Source organism: Harpia harpyja, chromosome 1 (genome assembly GCF_026419915.1).
Source record: "Harpia harpyja isolate bHarHar1 chromosome 1, bHarHar1 primary haplotype, whole genome shotgun sequence".
NCBI classification, from domain to species: domain Eukaryota; kingdom Metazoa; phylum Chordata; class Aves; order Accipitriformes; family Accipitridae; genus Harpia; species Harpia harpyja.
The window spans coordinates 36,216,962-36,237,938 of NC_068940.1; the positions used below are offsets into that span (position 1 = coordinate 36,216,962).

At 41.5% G+C, this 20,977-nt stretch overlaps 1 protein-coding gene across 2 annotated transcripts; it reads left to right on the forward strand.

Moving 5' to 3' along the window:
* Positions 1-7,078: 7,078 nt before the first annotated feature.
* On the forward strand, positions 7,079-13,479 carry CBLN4 (cerebellin 4 precursor). 2 transcript variants are annotated; one of them, XM_052785841.1, is made up of 4 exons: positions 7,079-7,484; positions 9,178-9,294; positions 12,151-12,286; positions 12,377-13,479. In XM_052785841.1, the coding sequence occupies exons 1-4, from the start codon at positions 7,209-7,211 to the stop codon at positions 12,583-12,585; spliced, it is 738 nt and encodes a 245-aa protein (XP_052641801.1). In that variant the 5' UTR covers positions 7,079-7,208; the 3' UTR covers positions 12,586-13,479. The 2 variants fall into 2 exon arrangements, with proteins under 2 accessions (XP_052641801.1, XP_052641869.1); XM_052785909.1 differs by having other exon boundaries at positions 12,151-12,493.
* The last annotated feature ends 7,498 nt before the right edge of the window (positions 13,480-20,977 follow it).

Here is a 20,977-nt window from a genome sequence, read left to right on the forward strand (position 1 = left end):
GAAAACACAGAAAAAAGAGTTGTTTTTCTTTTTCTAGGCATGAACTGAAATGCAATAGTAAAACAAGAATTAAATTTTACTTCATAACAAGTTACATAGCTGCAAGTACCTCCTATAAAGGCAGTTAATGTATGTAAGTTGATTTTATGGTCATAGTCCACCAAAGGCCTGTTTTTACAAGAGGGTTAAACATGTAAATTAGAAAGAGATTTACTGAAAATATTTTGAATAAATATAAACACAAGAAACATTAAACTATTTGTGGATAGCCCAGCCAAGATTAATGATGAAATTTACTGGCCTATTCATGTTGCAAACAATTGACTCCTACCTAGGATCTAGGAAGGAGTAAAAAGAACCTACAGGGTCAAATTTTGCTCTCAGTTTTACACTGATGTAAATCCAGACTAAGTCTATTGGACTTAGTGAAACAGTGTAACTGTGGAATATTTCCAGACGTCCATCAAAGAGTAACTGCAGAAACACGCTGCTGTAAGGAGTCGCAGAATCTGGCTGTGAGCATTTCAAACCCTGATTTGCACTTTTTGCTTGGGCCTGAAGTGTGCTCAGGTTTGCAGTATTGGCCAAAAAGAAGGTTTGGCTGCCTAAGAAATGCTGAATAAAGACCTCAAATGCCAACGCTGTCAGCATATCTGAACAGTTTTACCTTTACACACATGCAGACATCCTGCTGACCTCATTTTCTTAATCACCTCTAAAATTCACACAGAATTTTAAAATTCCGTTTCCTAAGATGGCCATCAAAACACAAATTTATTATAGCAGAGTGTCAGGGAAGTTAAAGAGGCCCAACAGACAATTGTTTTTCACTGGTTTCTCTGTTCTGCTACTTCGGAAAGTTTGAAAAAAATATTTGAAGATGGAATGGCATGAAGAAAGGTACATTAAAGTAGGCAAACATACAGAAAAAGCCTACTTAAAAAGCCAAGCAAGGTTGTCTTTTAGGTTAAAATAAAGCAGGGAAAATCTAGGCTTGATTCTGCATCTGTCCAAATTAAATACCAAAGCCTTTTGTTCATTTTAGTCATTCCAACCATGTGCATATATATGGCTGAAGATTTTATTACATTCCTATAGGATCTCTTTACATTTTATGCCTAAATAAATGAAGTGAAATTTACTTTATAAAATATTTACGGAATCTTCTTAACAACCATTAAGCTCATTAGCCAGGTGAATTCGTTTTGGATTCAGCCAACAAACTGTGTAACTAGCTGAGAGCCACAGGGCCAGCTGTCTAAAAGACAAGTTAGTCTGTACGGGAGCCAACAGCCAGATGGAGACGACAGCCAACTCAGGAAATACAATATTTAGCCTGAAAGAATGTCAAAAGACAGTAAAAAGTCTGACCACGGAGCTCCATAAACACAGGTTTGAATCGTCATCAGTATTCTGCCTTTGAATCCAGCCTTTCTGCCCCCCTCTCGTCCGCCGCTCCCGCGCCGGTTCACCTCGCGTGTCCTCATTATGATGAGTTCAGCAAAAAGCCAAGTAGAGCAGCACCGGCGCTGGGGGTTTAATCCTAGGAGGAGGCTGATGGGTGCTCAACCAGCTCACTACAAAACTGTGTTACACATTCAGCAAACAGAAAGCTCAGCTTGACAGAAGGGAAATATAATTAGGATAAAGAAAAAAGAAGAGGAGAGGAAGGAGGGCTCCCATTACCGAGGGGTTGGTAGAATTCATAAGGCCTCTAGACACAAGCAAGACGCTTAGAAGCAGGGGAGGAAGTCTGAGGCAGATTATTGCTCCCTTTTGTAAGGCAAATGACTAATTATACAAATCAAGATATTTTTTTCCAGAGAGATTTGAAAGATATCATGCAATATTGATACAGAAATTGTATTTAATGCAGGTTTACAAGCCCAGAGGTAAAAGAAAATGTAAATGTAAACATGGTGTTTCTCCTTATTCTCCCTGTGGCTCTTCCCTTTGTCAGAAAGATGCCTAGCATGCCTGCCTCAGTGCAGAAAGTTCCCTGTGAAAGTGCAAAATACTTCCAACTGGTGACAGTTTTAGGTTTCCACAGTATGTGTCCAGAAAGGAAAAGAAACCGTGAGCTTAATCTAACTGAATTTCCATTCTTGAGCATTGTTGCTATTTATTTTACTCATTTTTCTTTCAAAGGAAGGAAAAAAAACTCCCTGTGAGAGGGAACTGGATCAATACTAAGAAATTCTTTGTCAGATAAAATAAGAACAATCATTAACCTTGCTGCTTATGAATTAAATGCAAACTTCGCTTTTCAACTCGACTTTCCCACAACATCCGCAGCAAACTTCCTTCATTTTGTTCAGCAATTAAAACCCAGCCCAACCACCCAAACAAGCACTCTTACTAATAACCTTTAAGCTCTCTTCCCGCTGCGTGGGTGGGAAAAAAAGGAGGAGGTATTTCATGATATGGTTCAGGTATTTTGGTGACGGGGCCTTTTCAGTCTGTTCACTTAGGCGTGGATTTGAGGCTGGATTATGTATATTGTTTATAGATCCAACCTCTCTGGGAGCATCATGTGAGCAAAGTTCATGGCCGTGCCAGCGGCTCCACACTGGTCCCTGTGTGGGTTGCCTCTGGCCCAGACCAGGTCCTGACTCCTTCCTGCAGCTGGCTGCGGGATCAGCCACGACAGCCCAGTTATCCACTTGGAAATTATTGATAGCAGGCTCTGGTCTCCATTTAAGGGCTTGATCTGTCGCCTCCAAGAATTTGTTTTAACTGCCACCATCACTCTCTGAATTGTGATTTGGTGCCATGTCTGAGCAGTGAAAAGAGACTTTATTTACACCATCATTGAGTTTGATGCTTTACTTTCGGATGTCTGAGAATGCTAACTTTATTGTAGGTTATATTAATTTTACTTCCAGGAAGAATTCAGTTTGTACTTTCTGTTCAGCAATTTTCCCCCAAAATACACTTTCCCTGATAGTGTCTATTTTGCTTTCATTTTCCCAGAGCAGAGGAAATTTATTAGGGTTTCCTCTGTGCTTGTAGGACTTGGCTGTTAAACTGTGATCGCTGTGTCGAATTTTGCTCATCCCGTTATTCTGCTGCCTTCTCTTCATCCTGCAAATGGCTTATTGCTAGGGAAAAGTTTTAATAGTCTTATTAATCTCTTGAATTCATATTGTTAATAAATGTCATCTGAAATCTCAATACTGGTTACCCTTTGGGGAAAAGAATCCTTTACTGAAACATTGTGCCTTCCAGTTCCAAGCATGGAGTAAAATTTCTGATTGAGCTGCTGCTGGTTTCCACAAGGGAGGGAACGCCGCTGTCCTCCGCTGTGTACCAGCTGCTGCAGACAAGGGCCAGCGCCGCTGTACAGCCTCTGCTCAGTCCCCTTCCTTCAACTCCAGAAAAGCTGCTAATTTTACTGAGCTGTAATCAAGCCAGAAACACATCAGAGCCAGTAGTACTCCAGAATATGTTTTACATGTGGAAAAGAAAATGATGAAATGATGAAAAGGGTTCGTCCATGCCCTTTTGTAAATAAGAAAAAATGTCCTAAGTCAAAGGCACCAAGACAGGAATAGGAGCCCTAGTGTGTGAGATCTTCCTCTCTCCAACACCGCAATTCAAAAGGCCTTTCAAATACAATAGGAGTTTCAGACCAGAACCACCTATGAGCATGTGCCCAGCATAAATGCTGGCAAAATACAGGGGCAGAATCTGCTCCCTTCTTCATGTTGTCTTTATTAGCAGCCTCTTTTAATTGGACTTCCTTCAGATTACAATACCACTGATGTCAAAATTTGATGCCATCTGCCAAAACATTTTTGGAAATTGTTGACATTTCTGAAAATGTAATCCGTGCTGCAGGAGAGATTCCACTTTAGTCTCCTTTTGTAGGTGATGAGAAGTATGATGTTAATCATTAATGTATGTCGCACATTATCTGTGCAGACAGACAGGTAGTTTTAAGAGAATTTTTGTTATATTTTCTGATTTTTCCAGAATAGATTGTATGAGATGAGGAGCGCTTAGCTTTTGCAGACTGTGATCTCAAAAGAAGGTCTATAACTGCATGCAAAATGTGTGTGTAAATTTGTTCCTAATTTGCATTTAACTTTATCACAACTGAGCTCTGAGATTATGTAGCTGTGTTCACAAATGGCTGTAATTGGTTAGCTGCGTACTTACTAATTTGTTCACGCAGCTAAAGTAACCTGCATGCACAGAAATGTATGCAAAACTCTGGGAGAAAAGCACAGGGGTGAGAGGTGCTTCTCATCTTGACTTTGTCTGCACTTCTGCGTCTGCTCTGTGCAAAACAGGCTCTTAGCCATTCAAGTGAGAGAAGTGGAATGGGAAGATGGTGCTGCCAGGCCAGACTTAGCAGGTGCCTGCACCTGCAGGCAAGGAAATAGGAAAGTCAACTTTTGAAAAATCTGATTCAGCTTCTACCTGGTCTTTCTGATCAGTTGGGGTTTTGATGTTACTTTTCCTTTTTTACAGTTTGTTCACCTGAGTTTTGGCTATTTGCTTGGTTTCTTCCATTTTTTCCCCACTATAGAGGCAGTTGATGTCATTGTCCACAACAAAATAAATTAAAACAGCTTGTTTGAAATTATTATAAAGTTTTCAATCTCTGACAAATGATTGATCTTTCAAAATTGTCAGTGGTTTCAAATCTCAATCTAAATTTATGTACATGTTATATTTGCTGTTATTTGTGCAGTGTTAAAAGGCTACTGAGCAGCACGAGATACAGAAGAGTTTTTAAGCACTTTTGTATTTATTTACAAAATATTGCGGCACAAAATCTTTTCCTGTTTTCATACAGCTTTGTTTTGTAAGAGTCCTCCAGACAGGTGTTCCTACGCATTGGCATAAATCTTTTAATCTGCAGATCCAATTTCTAGAAAAGGGGCAAAGTTGTGCTGCAAGTATTTGCTTTTTTTCTTGTTTCCTTTCCTTATTTACAGCAAGTGGTACTTCTCGGCTTGACTCTTCTATCCATCTTTGTTGGTGTCACTGAATAAGAGGATGCATTCCTAGAAAACAGTAAAATTTCTTTTTACCTCTTGTCTGACCAATGGGATTCCTTAAACTTTGAGTCTGGCTTCCTGAATTTTAGAGAGTGCTGTATTTGTGGCTAGCTAAGAGGACTTTTGGCTGCTTTATGGCTTCTCAAAGACTTTGCTGAGTTCTGCAGACTTAACGCTTCACCCTCAGTTCTCCACATCAACTGAAAAACAGTCCCAGCTCATATTTGCTTGCAGAAAGCCTTGGTGTTCAGTAGAGAGTGGCTTTCGGTGCTTTTTATTCCTCTTCTTAGTTTTCTGTTGCTTCTTTAATTTTTTTCGTCTGTTAGTGTCCAGATTTATGGTCAGCATTTGTTAACGCACAGGGCCGAGGTGCTGTGTGAGCTGTCTGTATCCCGAGCCTCTTCCTCTACAGAATGGGAGGCAGCAAGTTGTGCTGGCATTCAGAGCCCCAAACCAGATCAGTACCTTTCCCAGCTGGGTTTGGAAGGTAGAAAAGCTGCATGCAGATAGAGATGCTTCTGGGCAAGAAGTGAATGAAGGCTGCTGGTGGTTAATGGCTGACATGGGACATAGCTGTTGCAAAACTGTTACAGGCACAAAAAATCTGTTGTATTGAAAGGTATCTATCTAAAAATCATACGCTCAGTTTCTTACGAACTATTGGCACTTTGTTGTTGGTTTGGATGGAAATCTGTTTAGCCAATTGAGCTTCCAGGAGCGCTGTGTCACTTCTGCCAGTCCCTGAAGAGGGTTTAGGTTTCACCATGAGACTCTTTCAAATGGGATCAGGTGATGCAGGAAAGACCTTCTCTAGAAGCCATCAGCATCACCAAACCGGTCACGGTGTTAATAATCTTGAAATACGTGGGAGTACTAAGCTAAGGTACCTGCTCAGTCTTCCAATCCTTTCAACACACATCAAAAAAAGAAGCTAATACTAGATGGAGGTGTCTAATCAAAACATTACCAGAAGCTGCCGTTTGGCAGCACCGTGAGGTGGTACAGGGCAACATTAATCCTCAAAGAGCAGTCAGTAAAGTCCTATCACTGATCTAAACGTCTTGAGTGACTGGCTTTGAGGAGGGCTGCTTCCCTCCTGGCTGCGTAACGGGGAATCAACGGCAGCGTGCGCGGGGTCGGGGGGTCATGCCCAAATGCAAGCTGCAAATACCTGCCCAGGAGGTCTGTGCCTTGGGAGACTCCCCCAGGTTTAGATGCTGCCTTTCAACCAGGCTGCAGTTCTTTCCCCCTCCTCCTTTTCAAAACAGGGGACGTTGCAATGTTTTTTTGTCGCTTTCCCTTTGGCTTCGTAGCTGCTTACAAAGTTGCCTGGGAAGCCAAGCGTGCGTGCCTGCGTAAGGGGCAATTCCAAGAGGAGGGTCTCCAGCAATGAAGCATCGTGTCTGCCCAGCCAGGTGAGAGCTGGGCAGGTTTGTTATGACATCGCCCTTTAGTGGGGGTTGTGGCAGAGAGGAGGGGGGAGAGAGAAGAGAGAGAGAGAGAGAAGTGGAGGCTGCAGCACCCCGGCAGTGATATCAGACACGGGATCTGGCAGCTTTGGGGTAAGCTACCACCTCTGCGCTCCACCGCCCAGCGCATCCTGGATCTCCAGCTCGAAGGGGAGAGGGACCCAGCAGCGGCGATCACGGCAACGTCAAATGGTTTTATTTCTTCGTGACCTCTCTCTTCTCCTCTCTCTCATCAGTAATTCACCTGAGAGCTTTTTTTCCCCCCACTCCTTCTCACTCTCTTTTTTGATGTGGAGAGAGGGGAGAAAAAGGGGCACCGGGAAGTGTTTATTTTGTTCGGCAGCTTTTTGCGGCGCGTTTTAAAGAGCTCGCGGAAGGACCCGGGGAAAGCAAGCAAGAAAAAATAAAAAGGCGCAAAGTGGTGGCGGGGCGGGAGGAGGAGAAGGAGGAGAAGAGAAGAAGGAGAGGAAAAAAAGAGACAGAGGGAAGAAGCCGGAGGAAAGAAGACTTTCGGCGCGGCGTTGCCGGGAGGTGCGGGTGCGCCCGCGCGGCTGTGCGTGTCGGCGCGGGTGCGCGGGTGTGTGTGCGCGGGTGCGGGCGTGTGCGCGGGTGTGCGCGGGGGGGGGCAGCGGCTGCCGCTGCTGCCGGCGGTGCCCGCTGCCGCTGGTGCGCGGCGCGGTGGCCGGAGCGGGGCGCGGAGCGGCGGCGCGGGCGGCCGCGGGTGCCGACCATGGGCTGGCGGCTGCTGCCCGCCGTCCTGCTGGCCCTGGCGCTGGGCGGCCCCGCGGCGCGGGCGCAGAACGACACGGAGCCCATCGTCCTGGAGGGCAAGTGCCTGGTGGTCTGCGACTCCAACCCGGCCACCGACGCCAAGGGTTCGTCCTCCTCCCCGCTGGGCATCTCCGTGCGGGCGGCCAACTCCAAGGTCGCCTTCTCGGCCGTGAGGAGCACCAACCACGAGCCCTCCGAGATGAGCAACAAGACGCGCATCATCTACTTCGACCAGGTAAAGCGGCGGGGCCGGGGGGGGGTGGGGGGGATCCCCGCGGGACCGGGGTACCCTTGGCCCCCCCCCCCCCCGCCCACGCCGGGACGCGGCCGGGCGCGATCAACAGGTGCCGCCGCCGCCGCCTCCCGCTCTCCAGGCGCCCCCCCCTCCCCGCATTTCCTTAATTCCGGCAAAAAGTCGGGGTGCAGGGGGCGGCTGCCTGCGGGGAGCCCCCGCGCCCCCAAAGCTGGAGAAACGGAGGGGCTGGGCGGGTCGCGGCTGGAGGCTCGGGGGGAGCCGGGGCCGGCCGCCCCCCGCGGAGAGCATCTCACTCCCCGCAGGAGTTTCCCACTTGCCCGCCCCCCCGGGGGGCCGGGGCCGGCGGCGTGGGGGGGGAGCGGTGCGGAGTCGCGGGGGTCGTGCGCTGCCGGCCCCTCCGCGCAGCTCCGCGGGCCCCGCAAGCTCCGGCTCCGCGAGGGTTAGGTCCAAGTAAGTTACGGGGGTGAAGCGGGAGCCCCAGCCCGGCGACGCCGGTCCCCGGGGCTGGGCGAGCATCCGAGAGGCAAGCCGCGCTGGGCTGCGGGCGAGGACACGGCCCCGGTAGGCTTGGGGGTAGGGTTTTCTCAAGTGCAAGCAGCCTACGTAGATTTGTAGACGGGTCGCGCAGCCTTTGAGCGGGGAGAGAAGAACGACTGCGGAGGAAAAAGAATTTAACTTTTCTGTAACAGTCACAGGCTCAGAGTACAGCCCCTCTCGTCTCAGCCACTAGCGCTAACGTACAGGTGCCAGCAGCACACATGTCATATACCAGCTCCTGTCCTAGGGCAAGTCCAAAGTAATTGAGACGGACAGTTATTTTGCCGCTTATATCATATCATAATGAAGAGTAAGTTGTTGTGACAGCTGAAGCCAGATATGTCACGTAGCTTTGTGGTAGTAGGCTAAATCACCCTAAGTTCGTGGAGATTCCTTGTGGCTTTCTAGGGCTGTGTCTGGCATAAATGAGCCTGAAAATATCGATTAAAAATAAAGCATAACTAAGTGGAAAGAAAGAAAAACGTAGTCATTAAAGAAGATATTTAGCATATGGACGATGCACTCACTTAATACGTTCCCCTCTGCTACTTGTCTCTGTTTAATCAAACCCAAATTATTATTAGTGCTTACAAAAACAAATAAAGCAGCAACGGCTCACAGCCAGTTTTTGCTGAGATATGCCAGGTATTTCAGTAACTCAGTCTGACTATAAACTGGTGAATGAATTACATCATTCGTGTACATCCTTCCTCACAGCTTGATACATCCAGGAAAACGGTGTTGACTTGACCGTTGCTTTTTAGCCAAAACCAGTACGCCACTCCCCAAATTAGTGCTTTGATGTCATTTTGGGGGAATGATGAACAAAAATGCCTTTTCTTAATCTCCTCGAAACATGTATAGAAGAAAGGTCTTGAAGGTATGATATAGTAGCAAAGTAAGAACTCTTCTCCACCCTAGTTTTATATTTATATTAAAGTTGTACTATAAATATAACTAAATATCCATTTTTATGAGTAATATTCCAACTTAATTGAGAGAACAATGAATAAAACAGCATAGATTTAGACGAAAAGATTTCCATGGGTGAATGGTTTCTAAAGTTAATAGTCTGTATTTTTTTTTTAGCACTGAACACCTGTACTAATTCCCATGTTATATTTTTTGTTTGTAGATCCTAGTAAATGTGGGCAATTTTTTCACGTTGGAGTCTGTCTTTGTAGCACCAAGAAAAGGAATTTACAGTTTCAGTTTTCACGTAATTAAAGTCTATCAGAGTCAAACAATTCAGGTACGTTGATCAAGTATGATTATAAAATCTTTTACTGAAATTGTTTATTTAGAATAGGAACTTGACTAAACACAAGAGTATTTAACACACTTTGAAGGAAAAATAGATTAGTTTAAAGCAACCTGTGGTGTAGAGTTCCTAGCAGTAGAGTGAATACATTTAAACTGAACAGCTGTAGTAAAGCAGGATCCTCACCTCAGATACTTTGCCGTAGCTTCCCTTCTATACCATAGGAACTGAATATCTGGGGTGATATAAAGTATTAAGTAGAATGAATCATCCAAGAATAAAACAGAGCTCTAAATTTCACTTAATTGTATAAATACTATCGAAGAGTCATATATTGCTGCAGATTAAACTCACTGTCTTGAACACAGGAATTCTGGGGATATGTATCAGATTTGATGATTTTTGTAACATTTTGTGACCTGGCTGACAGCTCGTGATGCCAGGTATCTGTTTGTAACACCAGTCTGCTGTGGACCAAGGTTAGTTAAGGTGGTCTGCTTGTTCTATACTACACCAAAATGTTAGACCTCTACAGGGACGTCTTCTAGGGAAGCTTTGTAGCAGTTTAAACTTTTTTTTTCCACCACATAATACATAAAAGAAGTGTCATATATTAAAAAAAAAAAGGAGCAATTTACACTTTCTTCTGTAGCTTAATAGCAGCTGAACCACCTAATTAAACACAAGTATGTATTATCTTAGAGGAAAAGCCTCTAAGTTCCTGAACATCCCCTTGCTGAGCCAACAGTAAATTCCTTAAAGCACATTCCTTAATCTTCATGCCAGGTCATCCAATTTCGGTGACATACATACCGGCTTTCTAGATCTGGAATAACATCTGTGGCTTCCCTCGTTTCCACCCTTGAGACCACTAGATTCATAGAAGTATCTGGTGCTTTTCCCCTGATCTGTCTTGCTCCTGAATATGGTTTTCAGTGTACAAGGCTGAGACGAGACAGATTTCTGCAGGACTGATCAGCCATTTCTTTGTGGCAGCTCTGGCTTTGGGTTGCCGGTAAAGCTCCTGAGAAAAGGGTAAATGGTAGAGATGGCAAAGAAAGCTGGTGCGAGACACATTCACATCCCTGGTGAAATTCACCTTCAGTTTGCAACAGGAAATCATGGTTCCATTCAGGTCAATGACAAAAATCTTAGATGAAATACTGACCTCATGAAATTCTCTATAATGAGCTTATAAGCTATTTAATATGCTCAAATTTTGTTCCTTTCACTCTTTCAAAAGCTGAAGGTTGAAATGGCCTAGAATAACTGTGTCAGCCAGCTTCATTAAGTTTAAAATACATATTGCCAAGAAAGATATCAAGACTTGCATTCTGGAAGCCCAGGGCAGACTTTGGCGTTTCACATACCAGGTACTCAAACCTGGGAGTTTGGAGCTCGTAACAAGGAATGTTACAACAAGTGACATCATAGCCTGAAATCTTTCAGAGATCAAGAGTTTCTAAAGGGATGGATGGGTTTGGTTGGCTCCATTTTGTCATAGTTAACATGAGACCATCATCTGCAGCAAACCTGTGACGTGTCTTCTCCTGTGATTAAAATAGCTGTAAGATGATCTGCATGGGAACCTGACCGAGAGAGATGGTACAGAAGGAATGAGATAAACCAAAACCAAGCAATGAGTAAACTCCTGATGCCCTTTTTTTTTGCATGTGTAATAATTAGGGGGGAGGACCAAAAGCCATTGCAGTGGAGCAAACCAGCTTGAGTCTCAGCCACCTGCAGACTTAAACACCACTAAATCACCTGAAGGCTTCCTACATAAGTGATATTACTATGCCCCTGGAACATCTGTTAGTGCCATTAAATATCATTAAGCTGAAATTGGTTCCCTGGGGACATCTGATTAAGTGGATTTCCCAGATAGGCGAATCCCAAATCAGGGCCAGATTCTGCTGCCCTGACTTATGCTGAGCACTAATTTATTCTGTGGCGACTCCCATTAAAATTAATGGGAGTATATGCAAGGCCAGCATACTCGATATGAATAAGCATTTCATAATTCACCCCTCTGTGACTGCATTATAGCCACTTAAAAAGAAAAAGCAGAAGAAAGCTAATAGTTTGCCATTGGGGAAATGAAAAATGCCTGGATCTGTCCATTCCCCCAGCCCCTGCCTATCTTTATTTACAGAGTGTCTGTGTGATGTTGCTTTCAGAGCAGAGAATGTGCTGACTTTCAGAAGTGTTTTGTAGAAAAACGGATTCAGTACCAAAACACAGTGCAGTGGTTCATAAAGATAAAGGTCTGTTCTAGACTTTAAAACTAAGCCACCATCAGTAATGGAAGGGACATCTATTTTGCTCTCAATGAAGCGTAAGCTCCCAGCCTACTGCGGTGCCTTTGACATCTCATTAGGTGCCCATATCGCATCTCTGGGTGCCTAAGTTTTTTGAAAATGTCTTCTTTCTTTGCTTGTGCACGCCTAAATAACCCATGAGGTAAGCAAAGTGAAACTAATTGAGGTAATAGCTCACAGTTCCGTATCACCACAGAGTTACAACACTTAATGTGCCCAAGCAACAGATGAAGGCAATGTCACGTTACCTTTCTCGCTGACTGAGCCCGGGCAGACCATGGCAGTCAGGGGACAGTGTCCCACCGACTTCCCTCGGGTGCAGGTCAAGCCCATGAAACATGAATGTGCTTGTACGCTCCAAATAAATGTAAGTATTAGCTTAAAACAAACAATCAAAAAACAACCCCAAACCCAATGAAGATTGAAACTGAACATTAGCAGACCTCTTACACTGCAGTTAATAGTCAGTGATAGTTCTTGATGTTTTTCTGTTAATTAGAGCTTTTCAGTGGTTTTTCTCTTGTAGGTTAATTTGATGCTAAATGGAAAGCCAGTCATTTCTGCTTTTGCCGGGGACAAGGACGTCACACGTGAAGCTGCCACTAATGGAGTCCTGCTCTACCTAGACAAGGAGGATAAGGTTTACCTGAAATTGGAGAAAGGTAATCTGGTCGGTGGATGGCAGTATTCTACGTTTTCTGGCTTTCTGGTCTTTCCCCTGTAAAGTCAATTTTCCTGTGACATTCATCCAGGTGTGGACTCATCATTGCCTCTGTTACATGAAGATCATTTTATCATCATGGGATTGATGTTTCTTTATTGGTTTTTCATGGGTGAATATGGATTCTCTTTATGGATTTTGGCCCCATCTGAACTACTCAGAAGTTTCACAGAATTTTGTGTGTTTAAATACAATATATTTGGATTGAGACTAAAGCAGACAATAAATATCTATGCTTAATGTTACAGTCTAAAGCTGCCTGCAAGATTTATTCAGAGTTCATTTACTGGACTTATTGGATTCATGGGAGAAGTGGATTTTCTTTAATTATGAAAAGACTGGCAACCAGGTCTATAATTTAGGAGAGTTTGAGCTCAGACTTCAATCAAGAGTTAGTGTGTTGCTGCCAAAGAACCGTATATTGATATATTGGTCATACATGTTTTTGTCACTGGGACTTAACTGACATGATCTATTCCATTGTCTTGAGAAAGGTAATTATTATTGATAAGTGGTTGACTTCAATTCTCCTCTGCGTGTAGTGTGTTGGATGATTCACCCATATATTTATGCTCTGTCACCGGTCACAATCAAGTCTAGCTTACATAAAGCTAAGAGGTTATGCTTGTATTTTAGTTGGGTATGTAAAGTATTCCTCTTTTCCATGTGCTGTTTTCTAAAAAGAAGAGCAGATTATAACCATTAAGAAAAATATTCTTACCAGGGTTAAAGGTGATCATTCAGGCACAACTTTGCAAAACAGCTTTGCCCTGCAGGAAATCTCACACTTGTTCTTCAGTTTTAATTAACATGATTGATAATAACTGCTTTATTAAAAACCTAAGGGATTCCTTCCTTAGACACAACCACTTTATTAGCTGGAGATGAGATCCCCTTGTTTGTAATTATGTCTATTTTTCAAACCTTCTGTTGTGTTAAAGGTATCATCTGGTTTTGCCTTAACTCCACAACTGTATATAATTTTAGATCATATGTTTAACAAATATTAAATCCAAATAGCCGGTACCTAACTTGGTGCAATATCTTTTCGGCTTTTTGTACAGGTCATATGAATTCATAAACTTATTTATTATATCATTGTTACATAATAAAGATTAATATATGTTAGCTGAATTTTTGACCTTTGGATTTTGGAAGTTACTTCATGCTATTTTTTTATTGGATATGATTATTATATGCAAAGTGTAAGCTTTTGGGATTCACAGAAACCGTCCTGGGAGGCAGGCAAACTGTCACAATTTAGTCTGGCAGAATCCTAGAGGTAATCAGAATGATCTAGAAATGACCTATGCATTTTATTAAAAAAAAAAATTAGGCAGAAATCCTGGCTTCACTGAAGTTAATGTTAAGAATCACATTGATTCCAAAGGATTTTGGGTGAGACCTGTCTGTGCTTTAGGTTTTGCCATCAGCATTGAACTCCAGTGCCATCAAATTAAATATCAATTAAAAATGATTTTCACATGAACTGCTAATGAAACCTTCATCCCTCGTGCCCAAAACAGACACTGAATTTGATGGATATTTGTGCCTTGCATATCATGAAGGGTATGGTTCTAAATTAAAAAATACTATATTCTTGAGAATGTTTCTGGATGGAAGCATATCCAGCAATCTGGTACCTTCTCTAAAAGCCAGTTTAGGCTTGGATTTGCTGTTTTAGGTAATCTGTTTCCAACTTCTTCACTTGTTAACCAAGTGCAGTGTATCATATTGCTCTAACTGCTGTAAATGGATATTTCACTGATTTACAGTCTCATGCATGGTTTGTTGGTGCTCCTGATAAACATGTCAAGGAATCAGTGGCACAGAATTGTGCCTGAATTCCTTACCTTTCTGGACCCAACACAGTGGACTTTTTGGAGAGTGTCAGGAGGAGACGTGGGTACATTTGCACCCCTATGAGATAAGTCAGATGAGGAGGTCATTTGTTAGACATGGTATTGCTTCTGTACAGAACACTGCAGTTTGGGAGGAAGTGGAAAGACACGGCAAGAAGGCAAATGATATACATTGCTGAAAAATATTAAAAAGTTTTCCTTTATGACTAATCAAAATCTATCACCACTGTACCCCAAAAATGTGTGTGTGTGTATATATTCGTATATCTAAAACCTCCTGGGATTGCAGTACATAGTATGCATGATATTATAAAAAGGTTATTTGTCATAAGAGTTTATTTTGGAGGGGGACACCAGTATTTTGTATAAAATTGGTAACATCTGAAAGCTCACTTTACCCATTGATATATATGTAATGTAAAGGAAACATTGTTCCTACACAGACAGAAGAAAAATGACATTAAAGGTGTCAGTATACTTTTCAGAATGATCAAAAGTATCTAACTTCTTTAGCTTGTAAACGTATGATCTTTAAAAGCTGCCTTTAGCATTCAGCAATAATACTGAACTATCTTAATATACTGTTGATTTCCCCTTGGCAAAACATTTCTGATTGCTTCAGAGTCATTAACAGTTATTTAAACTTTAACTAGGGAGTCTAGGAAGTTATTCAATTAAGGAGATACATTTTAAGGGAAATGTCCTAAATTTTTCTCCTCGGCCTCTAAAATCAGAATTACTAATTGTTTTGCTAGTTAAAGGAAAAAAAGAGTTTCAGAGAAGTCATTGTAAAGCAGCTTGTGTTATCTTCACACAATGCTGAGCACTGACTCCGCTCAGAGGTGGCCTCTGGAGATGGGCAGTTCTCTTAGCTCACATTTAAACATTTAAATAAGAGTGAACTGTGGTTTTTAGACTACAATTTGATCTACTTTCCAGATCTTGAGCTCATTTTCATTGCATTGTTCCACACTTCAGTTACATCAGTAGGAGTTTCTCCCAGAAGAAATAAGATAAGCTAGCCTAGATGGAGCTGGGTCTGGAAACTACTGTTTTTCTCTCTTTCCTCATTCCTTTTCCTTCTGTCTTCCTGTGTTTCTGCTACAGTAGTTTTCTTGTTCAGAAGCAACAGCTCAGGAGACACTTCAAATTTCAAAGGGTATTTAAGATTAGAGGTTTGATTTTTTTTTTAAAGCACTTAAACCTCCATGGAGCTGCACTGTAAAGTATAGAGCCGAATTTCTGATCCTGTTGAATTTGAAGATGCTAGTCTTACTGATTTTGGTGGGGGCAGAATTTCCCCCTCTGCGTGTATCCCTGCTACAGAACATGCAGAGGATCTATACCCACATCCTTCAGCATATACCCACTTTGCAGTCAACTTTCTAGCTTACAGAGGTTGATCGTGCAGGAAAACTTTCTGGCCGTGCGTGGTAAAGATAAAAGAAAAAATTTTTTGAGACTAATGTATATATTGTTATTATCAGTGATCTCTTTACAAAGGAGATCAGTATTTTAACCTTTTTATCTGTGTTTTATTTATATTTATATTTAATCCACATTTTATTATAAAACTAAGGACCCCCCCCCCAACTATATTGTCCTCCTCAGGTGATGTAAATGTTTTTGGTAGAGCCAGGAACACCCTGGTCTCCTAGATTCACCTGGTGTAGAAAGCTGCTCTGTTCTGTTGAATCTTATTTGCTATGAAGAGTTTAGGCTACATAAGCCAAATGACGGTGCAGCCAAAAAAGATACCATTCAAAAGAGCCTGGGTAACAGAAGTGTTTTTGAAAAAGGCAATTTGAAAATTTCACAAGCAGTTTTGCCTTTACATAAAAAGGAAAAACTAACTTTGAAGCATAGAGAAGGAAAACATATTTCTTTTTTTTAAGCAACATCTTGTATTTGTTTTGTGTTCTAGTTGTATCTGAACATTTTCTGAGTGTTAATTAAATTACTTTGGCCAGGTCATGGCAAAGTCAATATTGCAACCTCAGTGTCACTATTGAGAAAATGGAGACAGGGTTTGGGAAATGATCAGTGTCATACCCAGAGTGCCAACTCATCCACTACTGGTGCTTGGTCCTGCTCAGTTTGCTGGATTGATGCTTTTTCTGATACAAGGAATTTTTTAAAAACAAAGGATGTTTTTGGAGTAAACGGCATACTGCTGTATTTCCTCTTCCATATTATTTAGTTGTCTATTTCTAGAAAGATGAATGCGGTGAAACAGGACAGTTTTAAATGCCCTAAGAATTTCACAATTAGCTATCAACTCTGTCTTTTCTTTTTGCAAGCCTTGAAAAGGAATACATCTGCAGTATGTATAGTATTTTTACAAGCAGGTTTTAGGATAGAGAAGATAAATGCAAGAAGCAATATGTCATAATCACAACAAGGAAGCTGAGCCATTAACAGGAAATATGGGCTGAAGCAGAGAAGCAGATATATGTTCTCCTCCTTTTATAAGGGTTTCTGAGTTGGTAACATGTTTTACCTTAGCAATTCATTACAGTTGCCCTTCATATTGTAAGAGCTCTTTATAATATTCAAACTCTTTGTCTTCTAAAGACAATGTTAACCAGATGACTCAATGTAAATAAATGAAGATCCCCAGTGACAGAATTTATTGGCTAGCACATGCCACAACAACATATTTTTTTGTACTAGTGCTGTCCAGACGGAAAAGGCTCCTTTGAGAAAAGACATTGTCTTAGACACTGAGCTAAAGTTATTTATCTATTGCTAGTTAGGAATGGGGGGGGGGAGAAACCTTTCCCACTCTAGAGCATTAAGGGGAATGCATCCGAAGAAAAATGATAAAATCAGTCACCGTTATATAAGTGATGATGAGAATAATGGAAATGGGGCTTGAATAGTCTGTTTAGTGAAAGCTGTGATCTAAGGCATTTGATGGAAGCAATCACTATTTTAATCTTCACAGTTTGGGGGAAGGGAAAAAGCCAGTTGCATCAGTTTTAACAGGTTCTTTCCCTTTTTTTTCCCCTTTTTTCCTTCTGCCTTGTGTTCTGCTTAGCTAAGAAAAAAAAAAGTGATCAGAAATGATCTAAGAAAAGTTCATTTCTGAAGAGGGATGGGGGAGGTTTGTTTTTTTTTTTGCCGGTATCTGATGTGGGGGAAAAAACCAAGCAGGAGTCGGCGGGGAAATGACAAACCTGACTTAACCTAAATACATTCTTGACTTATCGTCCAGTTCAGTGAATTGCCTAAATATGTTCTGCTTATGTGCATAATACTTTTCTACAATGCATGATACTGACCCATTCTGTTAAGGCCACCATATTGTAATCCGATGGCTTTTAATCTTGCTGGGGGAAACTAGATGTAGAAGTGTAGCGCAGAGCACTGGAGATTGGCAAATAAAACAGCTTTATCTCTGTACTTACACGTGTGCCTGGATTTACTCCTACAAAGCAGGTCTGTCACCCGTGGGGCATTTTGGTGCAAAGGGCCAATGTGTGTACGAACACCGACACACTCGAAAACAAGCTGAGTATGGATATTTCTGAATTACTGCTGACACAAGGAAAAAATGGTACCCTAACCTCATTGTATGGACATTTAAATGCGCTGTACGGTCCTAATGCTGCAAGGAGGCAGATCTTCATGGCACCTGGGCAGAGTGACCAAAGCTCTGCGGAGGTGACAAGACCTGCCCCCACATGGAGGATCTGTATTGACCCAAGCGTTGGGGACTGCTGTAGAAGTCTTAGAGCAGTGTTATGACAGTCAGGCATGCCGTTAGCTGTCCTGGGGTTTTACTCAATTTAAAAATCAATGTTTGGGGTTTTATTTTATCCCTTTCTTTGCAAACAGAGGTCTATTTACAATGAACATATGGGATCCTCAAACAAAGGCAGTCTTTAAAATTAACACTGTCTGACAATAAATTTAAGAAAAAGTTCTTCTAAGTATATAGCAAGGCTAAATTTCTCTTAGGTGGAAGGCATGCAATTAAGTAGCAAAGCAAATTAAAATAAAGATACATCTGTGCTCTACTATACAACTAAACATAAAGGAGCAAAATTGATTCTGGCGTCTATCCCATGTACCTGCAAAACAGCTCAGAAGCTCAGTACAACAGTATAACAACTCATTATGCCGGCTATTCCCACTGCGCAATAGTAGAAACAGCCACTGGGCAGCCTCACCTGGCAGTGGTGATACGGCTTCTGCTAATGAGATGCAATTTCACGAGAGGAAGGTTAGCGCTGGTGTTGGAGCATTTTCCTGGAACAACAGGGCTCGGCGCAGCTCCTCCAGAGCCTCTCAAGCACCCTGGCAGACCTGACCAGCCTTTGCAACGCTCCGACCTACAGCAGCAGGTTATAAATTTTTACTTGAAACAATTCCCTACCAGGAAACACCGTTTGAATTCAATTACTGTTTGCGAAAAGCAGACGCATTAGAAGAAATGATATTTTTTGCAAATAAAAGGAGAGAATTGATTTGGATCTAAAAGCTTTTGTATTTAATTTTAAACTCCCTCTTTATTTGAAAGATTACATTGGTTCAAATAGAAAAGGGAAAGAATTAAAACTGAAATAAAACATTTGAACTTTTGAAATAAATATTTGCAAATGAAACATTTAGACTGCTCTAAAATGATTTTTGTTACCAAAACTTCTGTTGGGTAAAAATTATACAATTTTGGAAGTTCGTGCAGCTTTTTTTGATGACTATATTTCCAAATCTCCCTCTTTTCTTTATTTTTTTAATAAAAAGCAAATGTTTTCCCACAAGATTTAGTGTCATGCTATTAATTGATTTGCTAAAGCATACAAAACTGTCTGTTGGAAAGTCTGCACAAAGATTTCATAAACTGTGCTTTTTTTATTTCAGAATGTACCTTTAATGTCAAGGGGAACACTGTTTTCATCTTCAGGGAGGATCAAACACTGCAGATTTCCTCTGTTGAGAAAACCTGAATCACGTTAAGCACATCTGGCTTGAAGATTTCACTAGAGGCTCATATTAGTATTCAAGTTCAGTGAAATTTTCATGAAGACCTCTGACACTTTAGGGTCGGGGTATAGAAGAAAGGGTCCAGCTTTCACATAAAAGGTGATTTTCTTTGTGCCTACAACCTGACTCCACCTTCACCCTTGGTTACTACTTCCTAATATGATGTTGGTGGCCGGTCTATTTTATTTGTTTATTTAAGCTTTTTCATAAATTCAAATTCTGGTAATCTTGCTAGATGCTCAGAACTGGCTAAGCCTGAGTGTCTGGCCAAGAAGTGTAATCAGTCCCTTCAAAGCTTAGGAAGAGGGACATTGTCCTTTCAGCCTTTGCGTATCAGGCAACATACTTCCTGCATTCCTTTGCTCTCTGTGGACATGTGGCCAACCAGAAATATTGAAATTAATATCAATATTGAAATATTGATATCAATATCGATATTGAAATATGGATAAACACGTTGGCTTAGCTCAACAGTTATTGGTACAGGTGTAAGCTCAGTTAACCAACAACTACGTGATTTGGTCCTGTTGGGCAATTTTTTAAATTTTTTTTTTTAATAAGGTAAGACAACCAAAAGCCTCTATGGGCACTGAAGAAAGACAGTAACTAACTTCCTGAGAAGGCGTTCAACACCAGGCATGGCAATTGCAAAAGATTATACAGAGCAGTTGTAATCATCAGTGTACAGGTGGAACTACTCAATGCAATGCAGATTTATAGCTGGAACAGCAGAAGATAACCTGATGCACATGCAATGTGTTTGAGGACACCTCATTTCTCATTTCTTTGGGAGAAATAAGCTCTGGTTCATTTCTGGAAAGCAAAACTATGATCCAAATAATGAAAAGACTTGAATGAATACCTAAACCACAGCAGTATTAAGGAATATCACTGCTGTATAAGGGAAATGAATTCTGCAGTGGCATCTTGTGTTTTAGTTTTTGTGGACTGTTTAAATGGATTCCTACAAAAATAATAAAGGCTTCTAAAGAAGATAACTCCAAGACCATCTATCTTAGTTGTCTTGAATTCAATACAGGTTAAGTAAGAGAGTCTAGATTTAGTCTGTTGTAAACAGTGATTCACTGGGCATGATTCAGCTGTCATGTACTTTTTGTACAAGGAATTACTTAACTGAATGTGTATGGAAGATACTTTTCTTCAGGTCTCTGAGAGACAGCTGAGGGTATATAACTTTGATCGAATAACAATGTTGGAAACTGAAAATATGTTGAGTTTAAAATTCTGACTTGCAGGCTGCAATCCAAGTCTCCAATTTATGTAAGTTGTATTGAATATTATGCACATACCTCTGGTAGAAAAGGCTGTGAGGTTTTTTTTTTTGTGCTTGTCAGTGTCAGTCCTGGCTAAGAGTTGGCTTAAATGGGGTTCCAGTAATGATAGCATGCAAGATAACAATTGTGAGCATTTCTAAACTCTGACGATTTGTCAAAAACTCACCCTGAGATGAGAAATTTTACTGAGCACGTAGTCTAAGTGTTTCAAGATGAAAGACTTCTCGGTAGAGCTGGACAAAATTTAGCAAGTATATTTTATGGAGAAAAAACCTGATGGCTCACAATATTGTTTTCCTTTAGATGCAGGAAAAAAACCCTGGTGTGCAACAGCACCTGCAAAACTTGCAAAAATAACATTCAAAAAGCTTTTTGAAAAATACTTCTGCCTCTTGGAACATCATGATATTGCCTAAAGTTAGGGCCACCCAACTGATGTATGGAAGAGTCAGGTCAAAGTTTCTGCTTTGCCCTGAGTTTGTTTCT